Source organism: Coregonus lavaretus (assembly GCF_964263955.1).
Source record: "Coregonus lavaretus genome assembly, chromosome: 17".
Taxonomy (NCBI): Eukaryota; Metazoa; Chordata; class Actinopteri; order Salmoniformes; family Salmonidae; genus Coregonus; species Coregonus lavaretus.
This window is the reverse complement of record NC_140004.1, coordinates 36,924,995-36,946,823: the sequence shown is the minus strand read 5'-3', so window position 1 is coordinate 36,946,823 and position 21,829 is coordinate 36,924,995. Positions and strand designations below refer to the sequence as shown.

The 21,829-nt window shown below is 42.3% G+C and overlaps 1 protein-coding gene across 1 annotated transcript; it reads right to left on the bottom strand.

Annotated features, from left to right (window-relative positions):
- Window positions 1-8,312: 8,312 nt before the first annotated feature.
- LOC311144244 (DBH-like monooxygenase protein 2 homolog) lies at window positions 8,313-10,614 on the bottom strand. Its single transcript, XM_084180254.1, has 3 exons — window positions 10,057-10,614; window positions 9,106-9,252; window positions 8,313-8,522 (listed from the first exon to the last, which is right to left on the bottom strand). The coding sequence occupies exons 1-3, from the start codon at window positions 10,321-10,323 to the stop codon at window positions 8,367-8,369; spliced, it is 570 nt and encodes a 189-aa protein (XP_084036380.1). The 5' UTR covers window positions 10,324-10,614; the 3' UTR covers window positions 8,313-8,366.
- Window positions 10,615-21,829: the final 11,215 nt, after the last annotated feature.

Genomic DNA, 21,829 nt, shown 5'->3' with positions numbered 1-21,829 from the left:
AATGCCATATTTGCATGACTCCCAGTCCGTGCCAGGGACATGGATGTGGGGAATTCTGGTCACTACAGCTTTCTTTACAAAGGAAGCCCAATTTAAAAATATTTTCCAATCAGATTTTCCCAGATCTTCTTCAGAAGTTCTGATCAGTCAAATGACCGATTAGTGAAAAAATATCATAATTGAGCAGCCTACATAAAAGCAGCCTTCTTACTAGTCGTCAACTGTTTTAGCTAGAAACCCCATTTAAACTAACATGCAAACCGATCTGTAATAGTGTGCTTGTATACTGACCACAACCATAAAACCTTTTCTAGTTATACTTAAAATGTTATATAGAGTTCAGCTCTTCTCTAAAACTTGACTAGGTGAAACACATTCACATGTAGTTTGCCAAATGTTTGAGGTGTTGAAAACCACTACACTGTCACAGTAGCCTATTCCTAAGACCTACAACATAACTGCCTCTACCTAAATGCTAGGACGCAGGGTCATATATAGGGCTACTTCTACAAGAAACTACTACATTACCACTGATACTTGTCTAATTGTAACGATTACAGGTTAATGGTTTCGATACCTTGAAGTAGTTGGCTTTTGGTCCGACCCCTCCAATAACGATATCCGCTCCAGCCATGTCTCCATTTGGGCTGAATCCAAATCCCACAAAGCCAGTGGTCTTGAAGGTCAGCTGGAACGTGATGGTGCCCTGGACTTCCCTGAACCCCCACTTCAGGGTGACATTGTTGTCCACGTCAAGGTGCTCCATGAAGGGCATATGGATGTCCGGCTGTGCCCCGATCACTGGAGTCCAAGTCAGGAGCAGGGAGAGGAGTAGAAGGATCATCCTGTCTGTCACCCACAGATAGACCCTGAGAACTCAACCAGCTCAGAGACAAAAACTCCAGGTCAAACAAACAGCTATCTCGCCACGGAGCGCCGCTAAGATTCTGACACACTCACTGCCCTTGTCCGAATACCCGTGCTTGCGTCCTAAATAGTTAGTAGGCTTTTCGGGTATGCGAAAATACGTTTTATAGTATGTGAAACTAAATCAATTTAGACCCAGGTGTGTTTGACAACATATGATAATCAGAGAAAGGAGACGCCATTGCGTTGTTTCCCGCCATTTAGCTACAGCCAGTCCCCTTCTCTGATTATCAGCTCTTGTCAAACATACCTGGGGTGCATGCATTTCGCTTCAACGTTTGCTAATTTGCGTGATGGTTTGTAGCGCTACTAAACGACACGTTTCCTCAAAACGGTGGGCACCGTTCTTCAACAGTTTGCCTTTGAGGTACGTTTTCTCCCGTTTGGTGGGTGTGGAGAGGTGAATAGGGGAATATGCTGTCCATATAACCAGGTTTCCATCCAACATTTCATGCAAGTAAAGTACATTTCGAATAAAAAATGTCATGACAGGCCTGATGGAAACAGAACATTACATTTTTTCGGTAAACTTTACAAATGTCGACAAAACAAAATGCACTAGAGGAGGTAAAATGATTGATGCTAAAATTGTCGGTTATTATGCGCAAATATTGATATAATAACCATCATATGGAAGTAGACTTCGAGCCACGCGATGACATGTTGTGTAGTCCTCCCCACTAAAACTCATCGGGATTCATTAGGTTACAGATTAAATAAATTATGATGAACTTCACAGGTGATGAGCTTGATGCTCCTTTCCACGAAATATCAAGGGTCTTATTCTGGTGAAATGATAATCGATGCTTGGCTGCCATTTGACAAATAAAAATTATCTCGCTCTTTTGACAATAATAGGCTAATAATCTCATCATGTGTAGGCTGTATGTGCGCTCTAGCCAAAAGCGCGCAGATAGCGCTGTTGGTTACAGCGCACGTGCCAATCCCAGAGTGTGCACACGCTATAACGCATTTTTGCGGGGGTGAGAAAACCATCAGTAGAGTTGAAAATGCTATGGAAACCCATTGAACTTGTATTTTTTATTAGGTACATGGGAATTTAACCGCAAAAGGTATTTCGTGTGCACTCCGCTGTCACGCACAGCCTTTTATCTGACAGAAACATGAGAATGTGTGAAAATGCGGATATTTCTTTTAACGGATTTTAGAATATTACATGAAAATCTGTTGTCAAATGGATGGAAACCTAGCTACTGATACGAAATGTGGCTTTTCATATAGTGCATAATGTCACAATTATGATACAAAATTACATTGGAAAAAAAGGTAACTAAAGATAATTACTACTTTTATATAAGATAAAGAATATTTCAGGTGGAACACATTGAGAAATGGTTGGAGCTAATGATGAATGTAAAGAACATACCTACACAGCAAAAGTGTTAATTTAACACCAGGCATGTTAATTTTAACATTCTTCCAGTGTTTATATAGGTCCACTCTCATCAGTGTTAATTTAACACTTTTTGTAGTGTTAATATTGAAACACTCTCTGAATATTAAGATATAACACTTGAGGTGATGTTCAAATGACCCATGAGAGTGTTTTTTCAACACTCATGCAATGTTTACACAATTAATCTTCTCCTTTCCCCCTTTCCCCCTTCTGATAAGCTGTAGACCACACTATTTACCAAGAGAGTTTTCATCTATATTTTTCATAGCTGTCTATTTACCACCACAAACCAATGCTGGCATTAAGATTGCACTGAATGAGTTGTACAAGGCCATAAATCAACAGGAAAACGCTCATCCAGATGCAGCGCTCCTAGTGGCCGGGGACTTTAATGCAGGGAAACTTAAATCTGTTCTACCTAATTTCTACCAGCATGTTAAATGTGCAACCAGAGGAAAAAAAACTCTAGACCACCTTTACTCCACACACAGAGACGCATACAAAGCTCTCCCTCGCCCTCCATTTGGCAAATCTGACCATAACTCTATCCTCCTGATTCCTGCTTATAAGCAAAAACTAAAGCAGGAAGCACCAGTGACTCGGTTAATAAAAAAGTGGTCAGATGACGCAGATGCTAAGCTACAGGACTGTTTTGCTAGCACAGACTGGAACATGTTCCGGAATTCTTCAGACAGCATTGAGGAGTACACCACATCAGTCACTGGCTTCATCAATAAGTGCATCGATGATGTCGTCCCCACAGTGACCGTACGTACATACCCCAACCAGAAGCCATGGATTACAGGAAACATCCGCACTGAGCTAAAGGGTAGAGCTGCCGCTTTCAAGGAACGGGACTCTAACCCGGACGCTTATAAGAAATCCCACTATGCCCTCCGACGAACCATCAAACAGGCAAAGAGTCAATACAGGACTAAGATTGAATCGTACTACACTGGCTCTGACGCTCGTCGGATGTGGCAGGGCTTGAAAACTATTACAGACTACAAAGGGAAGCACAGCCGCGAGCTGCCCAGTGACACAAGCCTACCAGACGAGCTAAACCACTTCTATGCTCGCTTTGAGGCAAGCAACACTGAAGCATGCATGAGAGCACCAGCTGTTCCGGATGACTATGTGATCACGCTCTCCGTAGCCGATGTGAGTAAGACTTTTAAGCAGGTCAACATTCACAAGGCCGCAGGGCCAGACGGATTACCAGGACGTGTACTCCGAGCATGTGCTGACCAACTGGCAAGTGTCTTCACTAACATTTTCAACAGGTCCCTGACTGAGTCTGTAATACCAACATGTTTCAAGCAGACCACCATAGTCCCCGTGCCCAAGGACTCTAAGATAACCTGCCTAAATGACTACCGACCCGTAGCACTGACGTCTGTAGCCATGAAGTGCTTTGAAAGGCTGGTCATGGCTCACATCAACAGCATTATCCCAGAAACCCTAGACCCACTCCAATTTGCATACCGCCCCAACAGATCCACAGATGATGCAATCTCTATTGCACTCCACACTGCCCTTTCCCACCTGGACAAGAGGAACACCTACGTGATAATGCTATTCATTGACTACAGCTCAGCATTCAACACCATAGTGCCCTCTAAGCTCATCACTAAGCTAAGGATCCTGGGACTAAACACCTCCCTCTGCAACTGGATCCTGGACTTCCTGACGGCCCGCCCCCAGGTGGTAAGGGTAGGTAACAACACATCTGCCACACTGATCCTCAACACGGGGGCCCCTCAGGGGTGCGTGCTCAGTCCCCTCCTGTACTCTCTGTTCACCCATGACTGCATGGCCAGGCACGACTCCAACACCATCATTAAGTTTGCCGACGACACAACAGTCGTAGGCCTGATCACCGACAACGATGAGACAGCCTATAGGGAGGAGGTCAGAGACCTGGCCGTGTGGTGCCAGGACAACAACCTCTCCCTCAACGTGACCAGGACAAAGGAGATGATTGTGGACTACAGGAAAAAAAAGAGGACTGAGCACGCCCCCATTCTCATCGACGGGGCTGTAGTGGAACAGGTTGAGAGCTTCAAGTTCCTTGGTGTCCACATCACCAACGAACTATCATGGTCCAAACACACCAAGACAGTCGTGAAGAGGGCACGACAAAGCCTATTCCCCCTCAGGCAACTGAAAAGATTTGGCATGGGTCCTCAGATCCTCAAAAAATTATACATCTGCATCATCGAGAGCATCCTGACTGGTTGCATCACCGCCTGGTATGGCAACTGCTTGGCCTCCGACCGCAAGGCACTACAGAGAGTAGTGCGTACGGCCCAGTACATCACTGGGGCCAAGCTTCCTGCCATCCAGGACCTCTATACCAGGCGGTGTCAGAGGAAGGCCCTCAAAATTGTCAAAGACTCCAGCCACCCTAGTCATAGACTGTTCTCTCTGCTACCGCACGGCAAGCGGTACCGGAGTGCCAAGTCTAGGTCCAAAATACTTCTCAACAGCTTCTACCCCCAAGCCATAAGACTCCTGAACAGCTAATCATGGCTACCCGGACTATTTGCACTGCCCCCCCACCCCATCCTTTTTACGCTGCTGCTACTCTGTTAATTATTTATGCATAGTCACTTTAACTCTACCCACATGTACATATTACTTCAACTACCTCAACTAGCCGGTGCCCCCGCACATTGACTCTGCACCGGTACCCCCCTGTATATATATAGCCTCCCTACTGTTATTTAATTTTACTTCTGCTCTTTTTTTATCAACACTTTTTTGTTGTTTTATTTTACTTTTTCATTTTTAAAAAAATGCACTGTTGGTTAAGGGCTGTAAGTAAGCATTTCACTGTAATGTCTGCACCTGTTGTATTTGGTGCATGTTGACAATAAAATTTAATTTTATTAGAATTAGAATTGTGCAATAGCAGATAATAAGAGAGTTGCCACATCATTGTTACACTGAATTAATTTGTTAAGTTATGAGTTATTGTTTTTTAAATGTTATATTCCAATGTTATGTAATGTTATCAGTTACACTGCATTCGGAAAGTATTCAGACCCATTTACTTTTTCCACATTTTGTTACGTTACAGCCTTATTCTAAAATGTATTAAATTGTTTTCCCCCCCTCATCAATGCGGAGTTTCTCCCATTATTCTCTGCAGATCTTCTCAAGCTCTGTCAGGTTGGATGGGGAGCGTCGCTGCACAGCTATTTTCAGGTCTCTCCAGAGATGTTCGATCGTCCGGGCTCTGGCTGGGCCACTCAAGGACATTCAGAGACTTGTCCTGAAGCCATTCCTGCGATGTCTTGGCTGTGTGCTTAGTGTCGTTGTTCTGTTGGAAGGTGAACCTTCACCCCCAGTCTGAGGTCCTGAGCCATCTTGAGCAGGTTTTCATCAAGGATCTCTCTGTACTTTGCTCAGTTCATCTTTCCCTCTATCCTGACTAGTCTCCCAGTCCCTGCCGCTGAAAAACATTCCTACAGCATGATGCTGCCACCACCATGCTTCATCGTAGGGATGGTGCCAGGTTTCCTCCAGACGTGAAGATTGGCATTCAGGCCAAAGAGTTCAATCTTGGTTTCATCAGACCAGAGAATCTTGTTTCGAATGGTCTGAGAGTCCTTTAGGAGCCTTTTGGCAAACTCCAAGCGGGCTGTCATGTGCCTTTTACTGAGGAGTGGCTTTTGTCTGGGCACTCTACCATAAAGGCCTGATTGGTGGAGTGCTGCAGAGATTGCTATCCTTCTAGAAGGTTCTCCCATCTCCACAGATGAACACTGGAGCTCTGTAAGAGTGACCAGTTACCCCATTGGGGTTGGGGGGACAGTTACCCCGGTACTTTAAAAAAATGCCCCTTTTCTAAAAACATTTCATGAAGTGTGAACTGTAGCCATTTATTTCCCTTTATAGTTTATTCGCGTAAGCATGACCTTCATCCACATAACATTTTTTTCCAAACATTGCTTTGTGTCAGCAACTAGACAGTTCTTAGGGGGGGCTAGTTACCCCCTAGTACACTATGCGAGCTGTTCTCCCCCGACTGCTGAGTTTGGCCTGGCTGCTAGCTCTAGGAAGAGTCTTGGTGGTTCCAAACTTCTTCCATTTAAGAATGATGGAGTCCACTATGTTCTTGGGGACCTTCAAAGCTGCAGAAATGTTTTGGTACCCTTCCCCAGATCTGTGCCTCGACACAATCCTGTCTCGAAACTCTACGGACAATTCCCTCAACCTCATGGTTTGGTTTTTGCTCTGACATGCACTGTCAATTGTTTAGACAGGTGTGTGCCTTTCCAAATCATGTCCAATCAATTTAATTTACCACAGGTGGACACCAATCAAGTTATAGAAAACAGCTCAAGGATGAGCAATGGAAACAGGATGCACCAGAGCTCAATTTTGAGTCTCATAGCAAAAGGTCTGAATACTTATGTAAATAAGTGTTTTTTGGGGGGGTTATTAAAAACTATTAATTAAAAACTATTAAAAACTTTTTCTTCCTGAATGTCATTTTAAAGACTGCTGGGATTTAAAATCTTGCATTATTCAAATCATGTTTAGTGCAATTGTACATAATGGATTATATGGAAAAAGCTAGCAGAAATTTAATGTACAGGTGAGTTAAAAAGAGGGACATTACATCAAATCTTTTCATAGTGCAGATATTATAGGTGACATGTGCAACACCATTTTCTCCCCATATTTTATTTAAAATAAGACATCTAGACTTACATTTTAAGTATTACTTATTAAAGAAAACAGATTAAATGGGTTTTAACACACTTGTGAGAAACCCTATCCCATAATCTTCTACCGGGGTAACAGAAACCCTCCGTTGGTCAGTTACTCCATTGGGGCGGGGGAACAATTACCCCGGTACTTTTACCATGAAGTGTGAACTTTATCCATTTACATAGTGTACTAGGGGGCTAGTTACCCCCTAGTACACTAAGCGAGCTGTTGGCTAGAGCCTTCAATATAAAGATGGGGGTTTCTAATGGAGAAGCAGTTTCTGCCCAACACATTTGTAGGGGATGACATTGCGACATATGCTTGCTAAACTCATGAGCAGAAACACTTAAAACGGGTAAAATGGTTGTCTCGCTCGGAACCGCGCATGTGAGGGCCGTCAAAGGCACTCCTTCATAACGTTGTTTACGAAAATGAGTGTCAGTTTGTGACGTTCAACTACGTAAGTCATTGGCTCGAATTTAGGAAGCAAACCACTATTTCGTCCCTTAGCTGTACTGGCATCGAACACGTCACCCTCCCTAGGAGAGGGGGTGACCTTGAGAATTTGTTAAAAAGGAGAGGCTGCCTGGAGCTTTAATTTAAAAACCGGATGTTCCCGTCAGTCTCAACATAGGTCTGTAGCCATTCTTGACCATTTTAGCTATCCATTGTGTTTAAATCACCTCATTTTTCAGCATAACGCACAGCCCCATGTTGCAAGGATCTCTACACAATTCCAAGAAGCTGACAACATCCCAGTTCTTCCATGGCCTGCATACACAGACATGTCACCAATTAAATGTTTGGGAAGCTCTGGATCGGTGTACAACAATGTTCAATTTCCTGCCAATATCCAGGAACGTCGCACAGCCGTTGACGAGCGGAAAAAAACGTTCCACAATCAGCCTGAGCAACTATACGTGTGTGTCACACTTAATGACGGAAATGGCTGTCCCACCAGATACTGACTTTTTCCCCTGCACCACACCCCTATCTTAAGGTATCTGACCAACAGATGCACATCTGTATTCCCAGTCATGTGAAATCCAAAGATTAGGGCCTGATTAATTTATTTAAATTGACTGATTTCCTTACAACTCAGCAAAATCTTTGAAATTGTTACATATTTCTGTTCAGAGTAAAGTCATTGGATTTTCACATTTTGCTTCCAGTCCAAGATGAAACATTTCATCACCAAGCGTTCAAACATGGTAAGACATAACATTTTACGCATAGGAAGGAGTAGTTGAGTGAATTATTCCTTAAATTTATTGACATTTTCATATATCATGAATACAGATTATTGACACTTTTCTATTGCGCGTGGGGGACTGGTGCCAGAGATGCTGAAGCTAGGCATGTTGAGGAGGTTCACCTCCTTGGTCCCCCTACTTTTGCCATGGTAGCCGATGTCATCCGTTTTCCCGTAGGCATAGATCAGCTTCAATGGACCGTCCTATGATGGGGATCGAACAAAACATACAAGAGAACAGAAGAAAAAAAACAGGTTAAGGACTGCGTTTAGAAAAGTCCTAGTAGGCACTAAGTAGGGCCTATATCAGCCATCAACAAGATTCAAGGGCCGATTTCTCTCTTGAGCGGATGATCGGCGGCCGTTTCAAACCTTGCTTATATTTGTATACGATCACATGAGTCTACGCCGTGGGAATACTTGAACAGATTTCTTAAATTAAAGTCACTTGCAGCGGATTTCCCAGTGTTTACAGTCTTATGTCCAACAATGAAAATTGTTCCCTCTGATAACGTCGGAGGCCAAATAAAACCAGCCGCGGTCCAAATTCACCCTGCGGGCCACCAGTTGGGGAACCATATCCAACATAATGTTGTCATTGACGTTATGACTCCATAGTCTTTAATAATGCCTTTTTAAATGCTACGTTTGTTCATCTCCGAGAACCACGTAGGGTTACAAAAGCCTCCATGTTTATGCAGTTTGTGGTGAACTACTCAATAAAATAACTAGTAAGTGGATATAAATGACAGATGGTCTAGCTCAGGGTTTCACCAACTTAACTCACGGTAATGCGGAAGTCATCCTTGTCACATGACTGGATGGCCCTCCAGAAGGTCATGGTGGTTTGACCGTCTGCCTCGGTCAGGGACAGGAGGGTGTAGTCCTGTTTCTCATCCACCAAGGGAAATCCGTTGCTTGTGGCATGATAATCCTGAAGGAAATACAACAAAAATACTGATGTTATCTGGAGTATTTCTAGAGCCTACTAGACTTGTTTTATTAGGTGTGCTTGGTGAAAGCACAACTTTAGAAACTGTTCATCATCACTATTATGCTGCTGCCACCACCTGTAGCACCAGAACCATAAGCTATCAACACCAGAAAGTCCAGACTGCCACTGGTCAGGTTGCTTGAAGAAACTGACACTAATACTGGTCACACTACAACCATATTTGCATGACTCCCAGTGCGTGCCAGGGACATGGATGTGGGGTATTCTGGTCACTACAGCTTTCTTTACAAAGGAAGCCCAATTTAAAAATATTTTCCAATCAGATTTTCCCAGATCTTCTTCAGAAGTCATCTGATCAGTCAAATGACCGATTAGTGAAAAAATATCATAATTGAGCAGCCTACATAAAAGCAGCCTTCTTACTAGTCGTCAACTGTTTCAGCTAGAAACCCCATTTAAACTAACGTGCAAACCGATCTGGAATAGTGTGCTTGTATACTGACCACAACCATAAAACCTTTTCTAGTTATACTTAAAATGTTATATAGAGTTCAGCTCTTCTCTAAAACTTGACCAGGTGCAACACATTCACATGTAGTTTGCCAAATGTTTGAGGTGTTGAAAACCACTACACTGTCACAGTAGCCTATTCCTAAAACCTACAACATAACTGCCTCTACCTAAACGCTAGGACGCAGGGTTAGGGCTACTTCTACAAGAAACTACTACATTACCACTGATACTTGTCTAATTGTAACGATTACAGGTTAATGGTTTAGATACCTTGAAGTAGTTGGCTTTTGGTCCGACCCCTCCAATAACGATATCTGCTCCAGCCATGTCTCCATTTGGGCTGAACCCGAATCCCACCCAGCCAGTGGTCTTGAAGGTCAGCTGGAACGTGATGGTGCCCTGGACCTCGCTGAACCCCCACTTCAGGATGACATTGTTGTCCACGTCAAGGTGCTCCATGAAGGGCATATGGATGTCCGGCTGTGCCCCGATCACTGGAGTCCAAGTCAGGAGCAGGGAGAGGAGTAGAAGGATCATCCTGTCTGTCACCCACAGATAGACCCTGAGAACTCAACCAGCTCAGATACAAAAACTCCAGGTCAAACAAACAGCTATCTCGCCACGGAGCGCCGCTAAGATTCTGACACACTCACTGCCCTTGTCCGAATACCCGTGCTTGCGTCCTAAATAGTTAGTAGGCTTTTCGGGTATGCGAAAATACGTTTTATAGTATGTGAAACTAAATACATTTAGACCCAGGTGTGTTTGACAACAGCTGATAATCAGAGAAAGGAGACGCCATTGCGTTGTTTCCCGCCATTTAGCTACAGCCAGTCCCCTTCTCTGATTATCAGCTCTTGTCAAACATACCTGGGGTGCATGCATTTCGCTTCAACGTTTGCTAATTTGCGTGATGGTTTGTAGCGCTACTAAACGACACGTTTCCTCAAAACGGTGGGCACCGTTCTTCAACAGTTTGCCTTTGAGGTACGTTTTCTCCCGTTTGGTGTGTGTGGAGAGGTGAATAGGGGAATATGCTGTCCATATAACCAGGTTTCCATCCAACATTTCATGCAAGTAAAGTACATTTCGAATAAAAAATGTCTGATGGAAACAGAACATTACATTTTTTCGGTAAACTTTACAAATGTCGACAAAACAAAATGCTCTAGATGAGGTAAAATGAATGATGCTAAAAAATGTCGGTTATTATGCGCACATATTGATATAATAACCATCATATGGAAGTAGACTTCGAGCCACGCGATGACATGTTGTGTAGTCCTCCCCACTAAAACTCATCGGGATTCATTAGGTTACAGATGAAAAAAATTATGATGAACTTCACAGGCGATGAGCTTGATGCTCCTTTCCACGAAATATCAAGGGTCTTATTCTGGTGAAATGATAATCGATGCTTGGCTGCCATTTGACAAATAAAAATAATCTCGCTCTTTTGTCAATAATAGGCTAATAATCTCATCATGTGTAGGCTGTATGTGCGCTCTAGCCAAAAGCGCGCAGATAGCGCTGTTGGTTACAGCGCACGTGCCAATCCCAGAGTGTGCACACGCTATAACGCATTTTTGTGGGGGTGAGAAAACCATCAGTAGAGTTGAAAATGCTATGGAAACCCATTGAACTTGTATTTTTTATTAGGTACATGGAAATTTAACCGCAAAATGTATTTCGTGTGCACTCCGTTGTCACGCACAGCCTTTTATCTGCAACAAGTCAATTTGACAGAAACAGGAGAATGTGTGAAAATGCGGATATTTCTTTTAACGGATTTTAGAATATTACATGAAAATCTGTTGTCAATTGGATGGAAACCTAGCTACTGATACGAAATGCAGCTTTTCATATAGTGCATAATGTCACAATTATGATACAAAATTACATTAGAAAAAAGGTAACTAAAGAGAATTACTACTTTTATATAAGATAAAGAACTCAAAGACTCCAGCCACCCTAGTCATAGACTGTTCTCTCTGCTACCGCACGGCAAGCGGTACCGGAGCGCCAAGTCTAGGTCCAAAATACTTCTCAACAATACTTCCAAAATACTTCTCAATAAGACTCCTGAACAGCTAATCATGGCTACCCAGACTATTTACTCTGCCCCCCCACAACCCACCCCATCTTTTTACGCTGCTGCTACTCTGTTAATTTATTTATGCATAGTCACTTTAACTCTACCCACATGTACATATTACTTCAACTACGTCAACTAGCAGGTGCCCCCGCACATTGACTCTGCACCGGTACCCCCCTGTATATATATATATAGCCTCCCTACTGTTATTTTATTTTACTTCTGCTCTTTTTTTCTCAACACTTTTTTGTTGTTTTATTTTACTTTTTTATAAATAAATAAAAAATGCACTGTTGGTTAAGGGCTGTAAGTAAGCATTTCACTGTAATGTCTGCACCTGTTGTATTTGGTGCATGTTGCCAATAAAAATTTATTTTATTTGAATTAGAATTGTTTAATAGCAGATAATAAGAGAGTTGCCACATCATTGTTAGACTGAAATAATTTGTTAAGTTATGAGTTATTGTTTTTTAAATGTTATATTCCAATGTTATTTAATGTTATCAGTTACACTGCATTCGGAAAGTATTCAGACCCATTGACTTTTTCCACATTTTGTTACGTTACAGCCTTATTCTAAAATTGATTAAATTGTTTTCCCCCCCTCATCAGTATACACACAATACCCCATAATGACAAAGAAAAAACTGGTTTATAGAAATGTTTTCTAATTTATTAAAAAATATCACATAAGTATTGAAACCCTTCAATCAATACTTTGTTGAAGCACCTTTGGCAGCGATTACAGCCTCAAGTCTTCTTGGGTATGACGCTAAGAGCTCTGCAACCCTGTATTTGCGGAGTTTCTCCCATTCTTCTCTGCAGATCCTCTCAAGCTCTGTCAGGTTGGATGGGGAGCTTCGCTGCACAGCTATTTTCAGGTCTCTCCAGAGATGTTCGATCGGGTTCAAGTCCGGGCTCTGGCTGGGCCACTCAAGGACATTCAGAGACTTATCCTGAAGCCATTCCTGCGTTGTCTTGGCTGTGTGCTTAGGGTCGTTGTTCTGTTGGAAGGTGAACCTTCGCCCCCAGTCTGAGGTCCTGAGCCATCTTGAGCAGGTTTTCATCAAGGATCTCTCTGTACTTTGCTCAGTTCATCTTTCCCTCTATCCTGACTAGTCTCCCAGTCCCTGCCGCTGAAAAACATTCCCACAGCACGATGCTGCCACCACCATGCTTCATCTTAGGGATGGTGCCAGGTTTCCTCCAGACGTGAAGATTGGCATTCAGGCCAAAGAGTTCAATCTTGGTTTCATCAGACCAGAGAATCTTGTTTCGAATGGTCTGAGAGTCCTTTAGGAGCCTTTTGGCAAACTCCAAGCGGGCTGTCATGTGCCTTTTACTGAGGAGTGGCTTTCATCTGGGCACTCTACCATAAAGGCCTGATTGGTGGAGTGCTGCAGAGATGGCTATCCTTCTGGAAGGTTCTCCCATCTCCACAGATGAACACTGGAGCTCTGTAAGACTGACCAGTTACCCCATTGGGGTTGGGGGGACAGTTACCCCGGTACTTTAAAAAAATGCCCCTTTTCTAAAAAAAATTCATGAAGTGTGAACTGTAGCCATTTATTTCCCTGTATAGTTTATTCTCGTAAGCATGACCTTCATCCACATAACATTTTTTTCCAAACATTGCTTTGTGTCAGCAACTAGTTACCCCCTAGTACACTATGCGAGCTGTTCTCCCCCGATTGCTGAGTTTGGCCTGGCTGCTAGCTCTAGGAAGAGTCTTGGTGGTTCCAAACTTCTTCCATTTAAGAATGATGGAGTCCACTGTGTTCTTGGGGACCTTCAAAGCTGCAGAAATGTTTTGGTACCCTTCCCCAGATCTGTGCCTCGACACAATCCTGTCTCGAAGCTCTACGGACAATTCCCTCAACCTCATGGTTTGGTTTTTGCTCTGACATGCACTGTCAACTGTTTAGACAGGTGTGTGCCTTTCCAAATCATGTCCAATCAATTGAATTTACCACAGGTGGACACCAATCAAGTTATAGAAAACAGCTCAAGGATGAGCAATGGAAACAGGATGCACCGGAGCTCAATTTTGAGTCTCATAGCAAAAGGTCTGAATACTTATGTAAATAAGTGTTTTATGGGGGGGTTATTTTTGTACACATTTGCAAACATTTCTAAAAACCTGTTTTCGCTTTGTCATTATGGGACATTGTGTTTGCATTGATGAGGAAAACAATTAATTTAATCCATTTAAGAATAAGGCTGTAACGTAACAAAATATGGAAAAAGGGATGGGGTCTGAATACTTTCCGAATGCACAGTATATTCCATTCCAATGAATAATTGTTTTAATTAATTAAAAACTATTAAAAACTTTTTCTTCCTGAATGTCATTTTAAAGACTGCTGGTATTTAAAATCTTGCATTATTCAAATCATGTTTAGTGCAATTGTACATAATGGATTATATGGAAAAAGCAAGCAAAAAATTAATGTACAGGTGAGTTAAAAATAGGGACTTTACATCAAATCTTTTCATAGTGCAGATATTATAGGTGACATGTGCAACACCATTTCCTCCCCATATTATATTTAAAATAAGACATCTAGACTTACATTTGAAGTATTACTTATTAAAGAAAACAGATTAAATGGGTTTTAACACACTTGTGAGAAACCCTATCCCATAATCTTCTACCGGGGTAACAGAAACACTCCGTTGGTCAGTTACCCCGGTACTTTTACCATGAAGTGTGAACTTTAGCCATTTACATAGTGTACTAGGGGGCTAGTTACCCCCTAGTACACTAAGCGAGCTGTTGGCTAGAGCCTTCAATATAAAGATGGGCAGAAACTGCTTCTCCATTAGAAACCCCCAACACATTTGTAGGGGATGACATTGCGACATATGCTAGCTAAACTCATGAGCAGAAACACTTAAATCGGGTCAAATGGTTGTCTCGCTCGGAACCGCGCATGTGAGGGCCGTCAAAGGCACTCCTTCATAACGTTGTTTACGAAAATGACAGTGTCAGTTTGTCACTTTCACGTTCAACTACGTAAGTCATTGGCTCGAATTTAGGAAGCAAACTACTATTTCGTCCCTTAGCTGTACTGGCATCGAACACGTCACCCTCCCTAGGAGAGGGGGTGACCTTGAGAATTTGTTAAAAAGGAGAGGCTGCCTGGAGCTTTAATTTAAAAACCGGATGTTCCCGTCAGTCTCAACATAGGTCTGTAGGCATTCTTGACCGTTTCAGCGATCCATTGTAAGTGTTTAAATCACCTCATTTTTCAGCATAACGCACAGCCCCATGTTGCAAGGATCTCTACACAATTCCAAGAAGCTGACAACATCCCAGTTCTTCCATGGCCTGCATACACAGACATGTCACCAATTAAATGTTTGGGAAGCTCTGGATCGGTGTACAACAATGTTCAATTTCCTGCCAATATCCAGGAACGTCGCACAGCCGTTGACGAGCGGAAAAAACGTTCCACAATCAGCCTGAGCAACTATACGTATGTGTCACACTTAATGACAGAAATGGCTGTCCCACCAGATGCTGACTTTTTCCCCTGCGCCACACCCCTACCTTAAGGTATCTGACCAACAGATGCACATCTGTATTCCCAGTCATGTGAAATCCATAGATTAGGGCCTGATTAATTTATTTCAATTGACTTGACTGATTCCCTTACAACTCAGTAAAATCTTTGAAATTGTTACATATTTCTGTTCAGAGTAAAGTCATTGGATTTTCACATTTTGCTTCCAGTCCAAGATGAAACATTTCATCTCCAAGCGTTCAAACATGGTAAGACATAACATTTTACGCATAGGAAGGAGTAGTTGAGTGAGTTATTCCTTAAATTTATTGACATTTTCATATATCATGAATACAGATTATTGACACTTTTCTATTGCGCGTGGGGGACTGGCGCCAGAGTTGCTGACCAGGGGGCTGGAGCTAGGCATGTTGAGCAGGTTCACCTCCTTGGTCCCCCTACTTTTGCCATGGTAGCCGATGTCATCCGTTTTCCCGTAGGCATAGATCAGCTTCAATGGACTGTCCTATGATGGGGATCGAACAAAACATACAAGAGAACAGAAGAAAAAAAACAGGTTAAGGACTGCGTTTAGAAAAGTCCTAGTAGGCACTAAGTAGGGTCTATATCAGCCATCAACAAGATTCAGCCAAAGGCCGATTTCTCTCTTGAGCGGATGATCGGCGGCCGTTTCAAACCTTGCTTACATTTGTATACGATCACATGAGTCTACGCCGTGGGAATACTTGAACAGATTTCTTAAATTAAAGTCACTTGCAGCGGATTTCCCAGTGTTTACAGTCTTATGTCCAACAATGAAAATTGTTCCCTCTGATAACGTCGGAGGCCAAATAAAACCATCCGCAGTCCAAATTCAACCTGCGGGCCACCAGTTGGGGAACCATATCCAACATAATGTTGTCATTGACGTTATGACTCCATAGTCTTTAATAATGCCATTTTAAAAATGCTAAGTTTGTGAATCTCAGAGAACCACGTAGGGTTACAAAAGCCTCCATGTTTATGCAGTTTGTGGTGAACTACTCAATAAAATAACTAGTAAGTGGATATAAACGACAGATGGTCTAGCTCAGGGTTTCACCAACTTAACTCACGGTCATGCGGAAGTCATCCTTGTCACATGACTGGATGGCCCTCCAGAAGGTCATGGTGGTTTGACCGTCTGCCTCGGTCAGGGACAGGAGAGTGTAGTCCTGTTTCTCATCCACCAAGGGAAATCCGTTGCTTGTGGCATGATAATCCTGAAGGAAATACAACAAAATACTGATGTTATCTGGAGTATTTATAGAGCCTACTAGACTTGTGTTTTATTAGGTGTGCTTGGTGAAAGCACAACTTTAGAAACTGTTCATTATCACTATTATGCTGCTGCCACCACCTGTAGCACCAGAACCATAAGCCATCAACACCAGAAAGTCCAGACTGCCACTGGTCAGGTTGCTTGAAGAAACTGACACTAATACAGGTCACACTACAACCATATTTGCATGACTCCCAGTGCGTGCCAGGGACATGGATGTGGGGAATTCTGGTCACTACAGCTTTCTTTACAAAGGAAGCCCAATTTAAAAATATTTTCCAATCAGATTTTCTTCAGAAGTCATCTGATCAGTCAAATGACCGATTAGTGAAAAAATATCATAATTGAGCAGCCTACATAAAAGCAGCCTTCTTACTAGTCGTCAACTGTTTCAGCTAGAAACCCCATTTAAACTAACGTGCAAACCGATCTGGAATAGTGTGCTTGTATACTGACCACAACCATAAAACCTTTTCTAGTTATACTTAAAATGTTATATAGAGTTCAGCTCTTCTCTAAAACTTGACCAGGTGCAACACATTCACATGTAGTTTGCCAAATGTTTGAGGTGTTGAAAACCACTACACTGTCACAGTAGCCTATTCCTAAAACCTACAACATAACTGCCTCTACCTAAACGCTAGGACGCAGGGTTAGGGCTACTTCTACAAGAAACTACTACATTACCACTGATACTTGTCTAATTGTAACGATTACAGGTTAATGGTTTAGATACCTTGAAGTAGTTGGCTTTTGGTCCGACCCCTCCAATAACGATATCTGCTCCAGCCATGTCTCCATTTGGGCTGAACCCGAATCCCACCCAGCCAGTGGTCTTGAAGGTCAGCTGGAACGTGATGGTGCCCTGGACCTCGCTGAACCCCCACTTCAGGATGACATTGTTGTCCACGTCAAGGTGCTCCATGAAGGGCATATGGATGTCCGGCTGTGCCCCGATCACTGGAGTCCAAGTCAGGAGCAGGGAGAGGAGTAGAAGGATCATCCTGTCTGTCACCCACAGATAGACCCTGAGAACTCAACCAGCTCAGATACAAAAACTCCAGGTCAAACAAACAGCTATCTCGCCACGGAGCGCCGCTAAGATTCTGACACACTCACTGCCCTTGTCCGAATACCCGTGCTTGCGTCCTAAATAGTTAGTAGGCTTTTCGGGTATGCGAAAATACGTTTTATAGTATGTGAAACTAAATACATTTAGACCCAGGTGTGTTTGACAACAGCTGATAATCAGAGAAAGGAGACGCCATTGCGTTGTTTCCCGCCATTTAGCTACAGCCAGTCCCCTTCTCTGATTATCAGCTCTTGTCAAACATACCTGGGGTGCATGCATTTCGCTTCAACGTTTGCTAATTTGCGTGATGGTTTGTAGCGCTACTAAACGACACGTTTCCTCAAAACGGTGGGCACCGTTCTTCAACAGTTTGCCTTTGAGGTACGTTTTCTCCCGTTTGGTGTGTGTGGAGAGGTGAATAGGGGAATATGCTGTCCATATAACCAGGTTTCCATCCAACATTTCATGCAAGTAAAGTACATTTCGAATAAAAAATGTCTGATGGAAACAGAACATTACATTTTTTCGGTAAACTTTACAAATGTCGACAAAACAAAATGCTCTAGATGAGGTAAAATGAATGATGCTAAAAAATGTCGGTTATTATGCGCACATATTGATATAATAACCATCATATGGAAGTAGACTTCGAGCCACGCGATGACATGTTGTGTAGTCCTCCCCACTAAAACTCATCGGGATTCATTAGGTTACAGATGAAAAAAATTATGATGAACTTCACAGGCGATGAGCTTGATGCTCCTTTCCACGAAATATCAAGGGTCTTATTCTGGTGAAATGATAATCGATGCTTGGCTGCCATTTGACAAATAAAAATAATCTCGCTCTTTTGTCAATAATAGGCTAATAATCTCATCATGTGTAGGCTGTATGTGCGCTCTAGCCAAAAGCGCGCAGATAGCGCTGTTGGTTACAGCGCACGTGCCAATCCCAGAGTGTGCACACGCTATAACGCATTTTTGCGGGGGTGAGAAAACCATCAGTAGAGTTGAAAATGCTATGGAAACCCATTGAACTTGTATTTTTTATTAGGTACATGGAAATTTAACCGCAAAATGTATTTCGTGTGCACTCCGTTGTCACGCACAGCCTTTTATCTGCAACAAGTCAATTTGACAGAAACAGGAGAATGTGTGAAAATGCGGATATTTCTTTTAACGGATTTTAGAATATTACATGAAAATCTGTTGTCAATTGGATGGAAACCTAGCTACTGATACGAAATGCAGCTTTTCATATAGTGCATAATGTCACAATTATGATACAAAATTACATTGGAAAAAAGGTAACTAAAGAGAATTACTACTTTTATATAAGATAAAGAACTCAAAGACTCCAGCCACCCTAGTCATAGACTGTTCTCTCTGCTACCGCACGGCAAGCGGTACCGGAGCGCCAAGTCTAGGTCCAAAATACTTCTCAACAGACTACCCCCAAGCCATAAGACTCCTGAACAGCTAATCATGGCTACCCAGACTATTTACTCTGCCCCCCCACCCCCACCCCATCTTTTTACGCTGCTGCTACTCTGTTAATTTATTTATGCATAGTCACTTTAACTCTACCCACATGTACATATTACTTCAACTACGTCAACTAGCAGGTGCCCCCGCACATTGACTCTGCACCGGTACCCCCCTGTATATATATATATAGCCTCCCTACTGTTATTTTATTTTACTTCTGCTCTTTTTTTCTCAACACTTTTTTGTTGTTTTATTTTACTTTTTTATAAATAAATAAAAAATGCACTGTTGGTTAAGGGCTGTAAGTAAGCATTTCACTGTAATGTCTGCACCTGTTGTATTTGGTGCATGTTGCCAATAAAAATTTATTTTATTTGAATTAGAATTGTTTAATAGCAGATAATAAGAGAGTTGCCACATCATTGTTAGACTGAAATAATTTGTTAAGTTATGAGTTATTGTTTTTTAAATGTTATATTCCAATGTTATTTAATGTTATCAGTTACACTGCATTCGGAAAGTATTCAGACCCATTGACTTTTTCCACATTTTGTTACGTTACAGCCTTATTCTAAAATTGATTAAATTGTTTTCCCCCCCTCATCAGTATACACACAATACCCCATAATGACAAAGAAAAAACTGGTTTATAGAAATGTTTTCTAATTTATTAAAAAATATCACATAAGTATTGAAACCCTTCAATCAATACTTTGTTGAAGCACCTTTGGCAGCGATTACAGCCTCAAGTCTTCTTGGGTATGACGCTAAGAGCTCTGCAACCCTGTATTTGCGGAGTTTCTCCCATTCTTCTCTGCAGATCCTCTCAAGCTCTGTCAGGTTGGATGGGGAGCTTCGCTGCACAGCTATTTTCAGGTCTCTCCAGAGATGTTCGATCGGGTTCAAGTCCGGGCTCTGGCTGGGCCACTCAAGGACATTCAGAGACTTATCCTGAAGCCATTCCTGCGTTGTCTTGGCTGTGTGCTTAGGGTCGTTGTTCTGTTGGAAGGTGAACCTTCGCCCCCAGTCTGAGGTCCTGAGCCATCTTGAGCAGGTTTTCATCAAGGATCTCTCTGTACTTTGCTCAGTTCATCTTTCCCTCTATCCTGACTAGTCTCCCAGTCCCTGCCGCTGAAAAACATTCCCACAGCACGATGCTGCCACCACCATGCTTCATCTTAGGGATGGTGCCAGGTTTCCTCCAGACGTGAAGATTGGCATTCAGGCCAAAGAGTTCAATCTTGGTTTCATCAGACCAGAGAATCTTGTTTCGAATGGTCTGAGAGTCCTTTAGGAGCCTTTTGGCAAACTCCAAGCGGGCTGTCATGTGCCTTTTACTGAGGAGTGGCTTTCATCTGGGCACTCTACCATAAAGGCCTGATTGGTGGAGTGCTGCAGAGATGGCTATCCTTCTGGAAGGTTCTCCCATCTCCACAGATGAACACTGGAGCTCTGTAAGACTGACCAGTTACCCCATTGGGGTTGGGGGGACAGTTACCCCGGTACTTTAAAAAAATGCCCCTTTTCTAAAAAAAATTCATGAAGTGTGAACTGTAGCCATTTATTTCCCTGTATAGTTTATTCTCGTAAGCATGACCTTCATCCACATAACATTTTTTTCCAAACATTGCTTTGTGTCAGCAACTAGTTACCCCCTAGTACACTATGCGAGCTGTTCTCCCCCGATTGCTGAGTTTGGCCTGGCTGCTAGCTCTAGGAAGAGTCTTGGTGGTTCCAAACTTCTTCCATTTAAGAATGATGGAGTCCACTGTGTTCTTGGGGACCTTCAAAGCTGCAGAAATGTTTTGGTACCCTTCCCCAGATCTGTGCCTCGACACAATCCTGTCTCGAAGCTCTACGGACAATTCCCTCAACCTCATGGTTTGGTTTTTGCTCTGACATGCACTGTCAACTGTTTAGACAGGTGTGTGCCTTTCCAAATCATGTCCAATCAATTGAATTTACCACAGGTGGACACCAATCAAGTTATAGAAAACAGCTCAAGGATGAGCAATGGAAACAGGATGCACCGGAGCTCAATTTTGAGTCTCATAGCAAAAGGTCTGAATACTTATGTAAATAAGTGTTTTATGGGGGGGTTATTTTTGTACACATTTGCAAACATTTCTAAAAACCTGTTTTCGCTTTGTCATTATGGGACATTGTGTTTGCATTGATGAGGAAAACAATTAATTTAATCCATTTAAGAATAAGGCTGTAACGTAACAAAATATGGAAAAAGGGATGGGGTCTGAATACTTTCCGAATGCACAGTATATTCCATTCCAATGAATAATTGTTTTAATTAATTAAAAACTATTAAAAACTTTTTCTTCCTGAATGTCATTTTAAAGACTGCTGGTATTTAAAATCTTGCATTATTCAAATCATGTTTAGTACAATTGTACATAATGGATTATATGGAAAAAGCAAGCAGAAAATTAATGTACAGGTGAGTTAAAAATAGGGACTTTACATCAAATCTTTTCATAGTGCAGATATTATAGGTGACATGTGCAACACCATTTCCTCCCCATATTATATTTAAAATAAGACATCTAG

Excerpts from the sequence above, each read along its gene's own strand:
- LOC311144244 (XM_084180254.1), bottom strand. The coding sequence starts at position 10,323 with ATGATCCTTCTACTCCTCTCCCTGCTCCTGACTTGGACTCCAGTGATC. Across the intron at positions 9,253-10,056 it reads CAAAAGCCAACTACTTCAAG|GATTATCATGCCACAAGCAA; the intron begins GTATCTAAACCA and ends TATTTCCTTCAG. Across the intron at positions 8,523-9,105 it reads AGGATGACTTCCGCATTACC|GACGGTCCATTGAAGCTGAT; the intron begins GTGAGTTAAGTT and ends TCCCCATCATAG.